The sequence below is a fragment of the Pimephales promelas genome, chromosome 21, assembly GCF_988280905.1.
Source record: "Pimephales promelas chromosome 21, fPimPro1.hap1.1, whole genome shotgun sequence".
NCBI classification, from domain to species: domain Eukaryota; kingdom Metazoa; phylum Chordata; class Actinopteri; order Cypriniformes; family Leuciscidae; genus Pimephales; species Pimephales promelas.
Window position 1 is genome coordinate 20,197,240 of NC_142789.1, and position 11,055 is coordinate 20,208,294.

General features: G+C 37.1%; 1 protein-coding gene across 2 annotated transcripts; it reads right to left on the bottom strand.

Moving 5' to 3' along the window:
• Window positions 1–1,142: 1,142 nt before the first annotated feature.
• Window positions 1,143–7,257, bottom strand: gata1a (GATA binding protein 1a). Of its 2 annotated transcripts, XM_039674043.2 has the most exons (8): window positions 7,157–7,229; window positions 6,959–7,022; window positions 5,891–6,847; window positions 3,911–4,118; window positions 3,094–3,585; window positions 2,866–3,011; window positions 1,816–1,941; window positions 1,143–1,730 (listed from the first exon to the last, which is right to left on the bottom strand). In XM_039674043.2, the coding sequence occupies exons 4-8, from the start codon at window positions 4,116–4,118 to the stop codon at window positions 1,446–1,448; spliced, it is 1,257 nt and encodes a 418-aa protein (XP_039529977.1). In that variant the 5' UTR covers window positions 5,891–6,847; window positions 6,959–7,022; window positions 7,157–7,229; the 3' UTR covers window positions 1,143–1,445. The 2 variants fall into 2 exon arrangements, with proteins under 2 accessions (XP_039529977.1, XP_039529976.1); XM_039674042.2 differs by having other exon boundaries at window positions 5,891–7,022; window positions 7,157–7,257.
• Between the last annotated feature and the right edge of the window lie 3,798 nt (window positions 7,258–11,055).

Consider the following 11,055-nt stretch of genomic DNA (forward strand, 5'->3'; position numbering starts at 1 on the left):
ATGCAAGTATGCAAATAACCATGTATTTCTGGAATTGCTCTATCCTCCATGAGGTATACTAGCTTATTTTAAGGCCTTGCTGAGGAACAAAAATTGCAGGTTCTTGAGTTGCTGGTTTGGTGTCAATGAGGGGTTACTTGAGCCTAATGATGAATGTGCGAGACTTCTGATTCATTTGCCATTATAGGGATAGGCCTACTCCATCGTTTTTTCATATTAACTAAAACGAGTTGATGCATACCTCTGTCGTCTCAGTGCGCGCACTCAATCGCACTCGATAGCACTTAACTAGCCCAGTTCATTCAATATGGGCCAAGCAGAAAAGCGACCAAACACCTCCATGTTTCCCTATTTAAATACAGTTACTCGAGCAGTTAAATTGACCAAGAATGTTGACACAAAATAAAACGTAGCACTTTTTTAACCGTGTAAAATGGATAACTATATTGTATGGCGTAATACCACAGCAAGTGCTTGGGAGCACTTTGACTCTGCGTAGTAATATCATCACTCGTGAATAGACCTCTCACTCTCCGGAGTGATGATATCACTGCGCCGAGTCCATATGCACCGAGTCGAAGTGCTCCCAAGCATTTGCTGTGGTATTCCGTCATACAACATAGTTATCCACTTTACACGGTTAAAAAAGTGCAACGTTTTATTTTGTGTCACCGTCCTAGGTCGAGTTACACTACTCGTGCAACTGTATTTAAATATGGAAAACATGGAGGTGTTTGGTTGCTTCTCTGCTTGGCCCCTATTGACTGGGCTAGTTAAGTGAGATCAAAGTGTCTCGCGCACCAGAGCAATTGAGTGCGCGCACTGAGACAACAGAGGTATGTATCAACTCGTCTTAGGTAAGGGAATAACATAGTTTAATATGAAAAATCGGTGGAGTATCCCTTTAAGGTAAATAGCTAGAAGAATAACAAAGTACAGTAAAAACTACTTGAGCTATAAAACCAGTGTGTTTGTGATGACAATAATGAATTAAAATTATGACAACAAATACCATTTAGCAATGTCAAGCAGCATAACACACTGTTTTTGTACTGCTAAAATAACAAAGCAGATGACACAGGAAAAATACAAATGACTTCTCCTGCTCTTATGTTAAAAATTAGGTGGACATAAGACAAAAACATTGTTATACCACAAAACATTTAATTATAAGACATTTATTGAACATCTCAAAATAAATCCAAATAAGGCCTAAAATCATAAATATTTACATATGTCATTATATGATATAGGTGAGAGTTTTAGCAACCAAGTTTTTGGGTTCCAATATTTAAACTACACAACTGCTTCAAAACTGCCACTGTTATGGAGTTGCTTTTACGCATTTTGTCTTTATTTAAAAATGTGTTGTGATGGGTTTATGCAAGAAGTGTTTGCTATCTACAACGTAATGTACATGCCTCATGGTCCAACGGACATTTCCTTCACACAAGTGTGGGCATCATGCCAGAGTTTGGGTGGTGGCTGTAGGACAGAGTGGGAGAGGAGTGCAAGGTGGAAGGGGGCAGTAGATGAGGGGTGTGGCTATAAGACATGAGCGGTCCTGGGTTCAGAGAGTAGGGTCCTACATGCTCATCGGGAGGTGCGATGTGAGACATGTCAGGGTAAACCTCTGACACCGTGCTCTTTTTTCCCTTCTTGTTTCTGTTAGACACCTTGCGATTCCGCGTCTGTATTCCATCCTTCTTCATAGTTAAGGGCCTGTTGACCTGCAAAAAGGCACAGCAGAGATGTTAAATTTGGCAGTTACTCATTTTTCCTTTTGGTAAATATAGTATAAATGTGTATACTCACATTGTGCAGTTTAAAATAGAGGCCGCAGGCGTTGCAGACAGGCTCGCCACTGGCATTGCGTCTCCATAGTGTTGTAGTGCTTGTGTGGCAGTTGGCACACTGCGTTCCAGCGCGTTTGCTGACAATCTGACACACAAGCAGAACTTATTGTCAAGAAGCTGATATAATCACCACATAATGAAAGATTTAATTAATATTTAACATTAACTATAACTAAACCTACACACGGTACACTCATGTAAAACAGAATATACTACATACCGTACCACAACATAGCAAACCTTAAATGCTTAAATCATCAAACTATATTATTACCCAGCAATATATTAAAAGTTGGATATATACTAGATCCTATTTTACCTGTGTACACACAGTAAAGTACACTCACGGTAAGCAATACTATATTGCAAATCTAAGCTGCGTGATTGTTCAAACTTTTGCAGAAATGTAAACTATCGCACAGCTCTAGATAGATTATTCGACCAATTTTTTTTCCGCATACATACAGTGCACTGAAATAAAGCGTTGTATACTACATAGCAAATCTGTACTGCATGATTTTAATTTTTTTGTTCCACTGCAAAATGTAATGATATAATCACCCATCTCGTTATTTAAGTTGTATATAAAAGTTAGGCCAACTTTATCCAAATACATAGGCTGCTCGTGTTGGGCGATAGCAAATCTCAAATACTTGATTGCTTGTGTTATAGCAAGATGTAATCTACTACTACACTGTAAAAAAATATTGTTGGTTTAACTTAAAAAATAAGTAACCTGGTTGCCTTAAAATTTTAAGTTGATTGAATTGGAAAATGTGAGTTAATACAATGAAGGAGATTGATTTAATCATCAGAAACTCAAAATAATAAGTTATATCAAAAGAAAAGAAACAAAAGAAAAAATGTTGTGATAACAAATCTTGAAAATATTTTTTGTATTAACTGCTTTGAACCAATGAGAATTGTGAAAAGTGCTGCATAAATAAATGTAACTTGATAAAATCACAAACTATCATCTTTTTTTTTTTTTTTCAATTATTTTACATACCAGCCTCTTTTTTGGTCTGATGAGGGGTCTGTTCTGGCCATTCATCTTATGATACAGTCCGCAAGCATTACAGAGGTAGTGGCCTGTCCCATCTCGACGCCACAGAGGGGTAGCAGTGGCACCACAATTTACACATTCACGAGCCTCTGTCAAATTCAAAAGTAGTTAATATTCAGCATCATGCAGGATTTTAACTTTCTCAATCACTTCCAGAGGAAATTTACTTACCTGGTGGCGAAAGTCTCATCTTGTTGCGAAGTTTGGGTGAGTATGAGGAAGGGCTCATCCAGGGTCCAGCACTAGAATAGAGTGCTGCTGAACTATAGTCCTGTGACGTGGTCATGTACGATCCGTATGGACTCAGCATGTGTGGAGAAGGACCATACACACCTCCAGCGGCTGAACTCAGATTGAGAAAGCTGCTTCCCCCTCCACCCATGGGACTCAGGCGCTCAGCTTTTAGGACTTCCTGGAGCCTGGGACTTTCCTTCCCATCATGACTCGGGGAAGGGAATCCCTCTTTGGGGGATGTGAAAGATGGGGTCGCACTGTTCGGGTAGATGGACGTTGTGGTGTGAGGGTGGAGAGGTGTCTTTGTGAATGGGTTGCTTGCCCAGACAGTGGATGTGGGGTTATAGGAAGAGTTTAGAGAGTGGCCTACAGAGTTGTCCAGCCACTGGATGTTTCCCAGAAGTGATGGAGAGGAGTAGACTTGGCGAACTATATCAATGGAATAAAAAAGGAACACATTTTGATTGTAATGTACCTCAATATTGATAGTTATGAAGGATGTTTCAACTGTTTCCAGTGACAATGGTGTTCAAAACAACATTGGACTTTCATTTTGGACTAAACAATTAAGACATTGTGTTTAATAGACAGTTCATTTTTGTGTGAACTATTGATTTATGGGGGTGTGGAAACCAGTGAAACAATGGTTGCATGTCTTCATACATCTCCAACTGATCTCTTATTATAATTGGAATACCATTTGGTGATACAGAAATGGCACATTTCACTTGAACTACAGCACTGAGGGTCTCACCTGGACTGTGTCTGTAAGAAGACGAGGCTCGACTCTGGACACTAGAGGAATAATAAGATGGGAGTAAATCAGCCTCAGAGCTGGAGTAGAAGGGCTCATCCTCTTCACCGGGTGGCAGTAAACCAGGCTCTGCGGTGTAGTTTGCTAATGGGTCGGGACTGATCAGGCTGGGGGACACCCAACGAGACTGCTCAGATGAGTTCTCCATCTTTCCAGTGGGAGAAATAATGCTCAGACAATCGTTTTGAAAGAATTGTGAATTTAATCATTTGTAAAGTCAAAATATTTTTTTCACTGTCATCAAGATGAATGGGAATGCTCAGAGATGGCCTGACAGGTAATATAGACCTTGGTCCAAATTTTATTAAGCTATCTAGATAGTACGGCCTGTCACACTTCCCTTTAAAATGTCCTCATTTGAATGTGGCAAAAAGTCAGCACTAAAAATACAGTATGTCTGAATTTCTCACAGGCATTCATAACAGTTAGCATTAGCTCACAACAGCGTTCAATCCCTTGGGGGAATTGACTATTAAAAGAGTAACAGAAAGACCAGCTATAGCTCAGAATGTCGAACAAAAATTGCGGGTAAATTGCTGCGTAAAAGAATTTGACTATTAGATAATTAGATTAGACATTATCAGAACCATATTTATCTTGGAGCTAGTCTTTATTGCATTGATAGTGCATTAAGGTAGGCTAATTTTTGTTTTGTTTGGTTAATAGCAACATGCCTATTTAAGTTAAATTAAACTCAACTTGAAACAGCCATTAAAATTTCACAGAACAATTTAGTTAAATTAAACTTAATATAATTGCGCTGGAAAAATATTTTCATGATTTGTAATCACAACATTTTTTTCTTTTGTCAAATCAACTTATGTAGATAATTTATGTAGTTCAGATAACATAATAGTTTGAGTTTCTGGTGATTAAATTAATCCCCTTCTATGTATTAACTCAATTTTTTCCATTTCAATGAACTTAAAATTTGAAGGCAACCAGGTTACTTATTTTTTTTAAAGTTAAACCAACAATATTTTTTTACAGTGTGGATATATGGACATAATTAACATAAATATTGGAACATATTTTCTTGTAATTTCCGTCAGTCGATCATGTTATCACAGAAAACCTGTCAATCTTGAGTGATTATGAATATCATCGCATATTCTTCTGATAACTGTTTTATCATTATCAGTCTAAATGATTGCTGAATGTATCAGACAAAATTCAGCCTATATTAGCATAATGCTTGTGCGATCAATGGGAAATTATTGAACGAATCTTGAATCAAAGCTGAACGACCTATTTTACAGAAATTTTTTAGAAATTATATTTATAGAAATAAATTATTTAGAAATATAGTTGGCCTATATTGATTCTATTAAAATATATTATATAAAAACTATTTTTAAAACAGTATAGTATTATGTTAATAGCCTATATGTATTAGGCTATATCTTTTTGTTGGCCTATTAAAATAAATATATTTATAAGTTAGATTTTTGTTTAAATTGAAATGTGGATAATAGTAACAATGATTACAACACAATTTGAATAAAATGAAGGAAAAAAATACATTTGACTAATAATTAACACCTCTTTTTGGCTCATTATTGTTGCAAGAGCTCTTAAATTCAGAAAGCAATACATTTATAATGCTAATTTTTAAAATGTGCTGGTTTAATAGCAAATAATAATTCATATAAAGAATTTTAATACATACAAGTTTAAAGGCATACTCCACCCAAAAATAAAAAATTCTGTCATCATTTTGCAAAAATAAATAAATAAAAATAAAAAATTGTTTATTTTTAAGTCTAGACTGTAATGTCAGAACCAAGTATATTACATATTTGGCAAATATTAAAGATGTATTATATAAATAAGAAAAAACTCTCTCCCACATCTAAACACAAAATCATTTTGTCGAGTAATGTTGAGACACTTTCACTGGCAATGCATTGAAGAACATACCTGCAAGTGATGTATTGAGTATCTTTGTTTATCAGGTGAGTAGATTCACACCACTGCACAGATCATGGAAGACGGCTTGAGAGTCTACTGGTTCTCTGCTCGCTTGCTTATCTCCTTCAGCCTTTAGGAACTAGCAACTTCATTTAAAATTGTAGGGCACCAATGGGTGGGGTTGGGGTACGTTTTGGACACTCCTACCATAAGGCCATGCTTAGAGTTTTGAATATTCTATGGCAGATCTCCGGCTGACACAGCAACTAAGTATAGATCACTTTAACAATGGTGGTTTGTATCAAATATTCTTGACCATTATGATTGTGATCGGCTATGTGATTTTGAACACAAAATGGTTTATTATTCAGATATCACACTCAAACGTCAATCAGCTCTTGAGCTTTTTGGCTGACCAGAACAGACACAATGCTAAATTATACCAGTTATTCTATGTTCTCACAAACCAGAGGTTAAATAAAAAGGCTTGGTGTAGCCTATAAATAAAGATAAAGAGGGATATCTAACAGCTCACTGACTGAGAAAATCCCACAGAGAATATGAGAAACCTTAGTTTACAACCATAAATGTATCATATATGATTCAAGCACAGCATTGATAAAGGAGAAAAATCATAGAGCATAAGTATGCCATGGCACATACACAATAAAAGGAATTAAAACGCCACAAAGTAACAAAGACCAGTCCAAATGGAAACGGTGACTGTGAACAAAGCAAATGAAAATGCAAAAGCACTTTTCCCTGGTGCAGCTCAGCAAAGAACAGTAATGCAAATAAACTCAAATGCTGCAATCATGGGCAGAGATATGGACGCAGCGTGGCCTACCTGAGCACAGGACTTAGACTGTCACTGTCATTTGACAGTCAAAACACCTTCAACTTCCCTCCACCATTGTGCATTTATAATTTTCAGGGAAACTGGGATGAGATCCAGAGAAGCAAATCCTTAAACAAGGGCCGGTTATTGATTTACATAAGGACCTATTTTAGAACATTCATTTAGGCTAACATATCGTTACATTAGGATATAGTTAAACCAAAATTTCATTTACTCACCCTTCTGTCATTCCAAACCTGTAATACTTTCTTCAGTTAATGAAAGTGGATGTTGACCAGGGGGCTGTCAAAAACACACATAAGAAGAAGATAAAGCATCATAAAAAGTAGACCATAGGACTTGTGAACTATAGTTAGATTTTCCTGAAGCCATATGATAGTTTTGTGCGAGCAACAGGCCCAAATTTAAATCATTACTTTTTCAAATGTAGCTTTCTTGACATCCATGGACCCCATTCAGTTTCATTCAGTGGAAAAGTTGTTGAGTATTCTGCTTTAAAAAGATATAAGAGTGAACTATCATTTTAAAAACATGGCTTAGTTTCTGTCCTAAACATTTATAAGTTACAAGATAAGTCACATGATCGGTTTTGTAAAGATGTAAAACTGCCGGTAAATGTATTTATTTGTTGTTTATTTTATTTTCATTTGTAGAATGTAAAATACTTGTACATTACTGTAAGCGGTTCCCCTCACAAAAGACTGCCATATAAAAAGAACACTTTATAGACTAGAAGGGGGGGGGGGGGGGGCGGGGGGTTGTAGCGTTGAGGGATGTGGCTGGTGGCTCTGTGTGTGTGCTGGCTGCTGAACTGTGATAAGAGGTTATCAAGATTACAGTGGGACGCTGGGGAATCGTAAGACTGGCCATGACACTAAATGAACAAACTCACAGGAACAGTGACAGTGGTAGTAAGACAACCTTCTCTTTAACACACACAGAGAGAGAGAGAGAGAGAGAGAGAGAGAGAGAGAGAGAACTAAACACATTTACTTAGCTGTCAAAATGAGGTCTTACTTGTGCAGTATTTTTATTTGAAGCTAATTATGATGACATATAGGCTACCGAGGCCAAATCAACGAACATGTTTCTCATTTTTACACAAACACATAAATGTTTAGTTTTCATGTTTTATGCAGACACTACATAGACAGAATGATTTTTTTTATATAAACTCTATCCCCTAACCCTAAACTACCTCTTAACCCATCACAGAAACTTACAGAATTTTTACATTTTTTTAAAAAAAATCACTATGATTTATAAGCTGTTTTCATCAAAAGGATCAAAAAGATTTCAGGTATTGCCATAACGTAGGGTATACCTGAACCATACACACAAACACGCACGCATATGTATGTATATACAGTATATATATATATATATATAATTGAGCTGATTAATATTTTTGTGTAAAACAGAAAACAGAAAGTTCTAAAAACAGCATTAATCTGAAATAGCAATCTTTTGGAACATTACAAATCTTTACTGTCAATTTGAATCAATTTAAAGTGTCCTTGCTGAATAAAAAATATCCCAAATTTTTGAACATACACATTTTAAGAGAGAGAGAGAAAGAGAGATAGAGAGAGACCTGTATTGTATTTCAAACATACACGTTTTAAAAGAGAGAGAGAAAGAGAGATAGAGAGAGACCTGTATTGTATTTCAAAATATTGCATTGTTCTCTCCATTACTCAAGAGAACTTAACTAAGTTAATTAAGTACAACTACACTCACCTAAAGGATTATTAGGAACACCTGTTCAATTTCTCATTAATGCAATTACCTAATCAACCAATCACATGGCAGTTGCATTTAGAGGTGTGGTCTGGTCAAGACAATCTCCTGAACTCCTAACTGAATGTCAGAATGGGAAAGATAGGTGATTTAAGCAATTTTGAGCGTGGCATGGTTGTTGGTGCCAGACGGGCTGGTCTGAGTATTTCACAATCTACAGTTACTGGGATTTTCACGCACAACCATTTCCAGGCTTTACAAAGAATGGTGTGAAAAGGGAAAAACATCCAGTTCCAGTATGCAGCAGTCCTGTGGGCAAAAATGCCTTGTTGATGCTAGAGGTCAGAGGAGAATGGGCCGACTGATTCAAGCTGATAGAAGAGCAACTTTGACTGAAATAACCACTCGTTACAACCAAGGTATGCAGCAAAGCATTTGTGAAGCCACAACATGCACAACCTTGAGGTGGACCACGGTACCACAAATCTCCACTACAAATAGGAAAAAGAGGCAACAATTTGCAAGAGCTCACAAAAATTGGACAGTTGACGACTGGAAAAATGTTGCCTGGTCTGAGTCTCGATTTCTGTTGAGACATTCAGATGGTAGAGTCAGAATTTGTCATACACTGAATGAGAACATGGATCCATCATGCCTTGTTACCACTGTGCAGGCTGGTGGAGGTGGTGTAATGGTGTGGGGGATGTTTTCTTGGCACACTTTAGGCCCCTTAGTGCCAATTGGGCATCGATTAAATGCTACGGCCTACCTGAGCACTGTTTCTGACCATGTCCATCCCTTTATGGCCACCATGGACCCATCCTCTGATGGCTAATCCAGCAGGATAATGCACCATGTCACAAAGCTCAAATCATTTCAAATTGGTTTCTTGAACATGACAATGAGTTCGCTGTACTAAAATGGCCCCCACAGTCACCAGATCTCAACCCAATAGAGCATCTTTGGGATGTGGTGGAACGTGAGCTTCGTAACCTGAATGTGCATCCCACAAATCTCCATCAACTGCAAGATGCTATCCTATCAATATAGGCCAACATTTCTAAAGAATGCTTTCAGCACCTTGTTGAATCAAAGCCACATAGAATGAAGGCAGTCCTGAGGGACAGTATTAGTATGGTGTTCCTAATAATCCTTTAGGTGAGTGTATATGCATGCAACATGTATGTAATGTGTTTGCAATCCAGGGATTTGTTTAAGGGACACAGGGAGTGAAAACAGTATATATACGAACAGTTGTTTTAGTATAATGATAACCATTCCTGAAACCAGGAACTCCTTAGATCCAGGTCATCCAGGTGCAAAATACACAATGCCCATGTGGATCCAAATAGGATGAGTCAGGATGGTGCGGGGGCCAGAGGAGAAAGGCCAAAGGGTTGGGGGCAGTTGAGGGTTCTTGGGGCAGCGCTCCAGTTCCAAGGAAATAAACTTCCATGAAAGCAGGCTCTTATCTCTGCCTCACACAGCAGCTGAGCAGATCTGTGTCATGGTCATGACGGTATACGACTCAGAGGACCGCCTCTCTCTCTCTCTCTCTGCCCTGACGGATTATTTCTTTTTTACTTCCAAAGTTAGAATAAATTTCTTTAAGATCATCCACAAAAGTAAGTTTTATTGCATTATCTTCATTCCCCAAATAATAACATCTCTCATCCACAAGACTCAAAAATCATTTCTAGTCAAAAGTCTTATCCCAAAGATAAGTCTGAGTGAGAGAACACAGAATGTTCTTGTCTATGGGTTGCAGACTGTTAGAGGATAAATCGCACTGAAATAATTTCCAGTATGTCCCTCCTCCTCCTCACCAATGCATCCACAAAATAGAAACAATAAAGCTATTCACTCATGTCATCAATTTGTAGGCTATACAAGTAACTACAATAGTTGTTAGATTCTTCACACTCACATTCTTGTGGCAGTTGCAGTTCTTATGTAGTATTTTATAAGATCATTTATAAGAACTGAAAGATTGTGAAAAATGAATACAATTTTTAAAAACTGTTTTCTGCTTAAATATTTTAAAATGTAATTTAATCCTGTGTTATCAAAACGTAATTTTCAGCATTATCACTCCAGTCTTCAGTGTCCCTTCAGAAATCATTCTAATTTGCAGATTTGCTGCTAGAAACATTTCTTATTACTATATCAATGTTTTGCTGCTTAATATTTTTATGTAAACCATGACACAGTTTTTTAGAATTCTTTGATGATTAGAAAGTCCAAAAGAATGGCATTTATTTGAAATCGAACTCTTTTGTAACCTCTTCTACTGTAAGACTTTGCGGTCACTTTCGATCAATTTAATGTATCCTCTGCGAATAAAAGTACACTTTCAATGGTCTCAAAACTCACATTTGAGCGTATAACTTATGTTGTAAAACAAAATGGGAAAGTATTTTTTATAAAAATTCATAGAGAGAGCAATGCATGACAGAGGTGAAATTAAAAACTTTTAAAGAAGAGGATGTGTACCTGACCTCAAAGCCACAGCTCCCAAAAGCAATAGTGTGACTCAAAGGTACTAGCTAAGTTTGTCTGTGTTTTGTGAGGTTAG

Bases quoted from the DNA above. Each gene is read 5' to 3' on its own strand.
- gata1a (XM_039674042.2), bottom strand. From the start codon at position 4,118: ATGGAGAACTCATCTGAGCAGTCTCGTTGGGTGTCCCCCAGCCTGATC. The intron at 3,012-3,093 runs GTAAGTAAATTT...TGAATTTGACAG, and splicing joins GATGAGACTTTCGCCACCAG to AGGCTCGTGAATGTGTAAAT. The intron at 1,731-1,815 runs GTGAGTATACAC...GCCTTTTTGCAG, and splicing joins TCTATTTTAAACTGCACAAT to GTCAACAGGCCCTTAACTAT.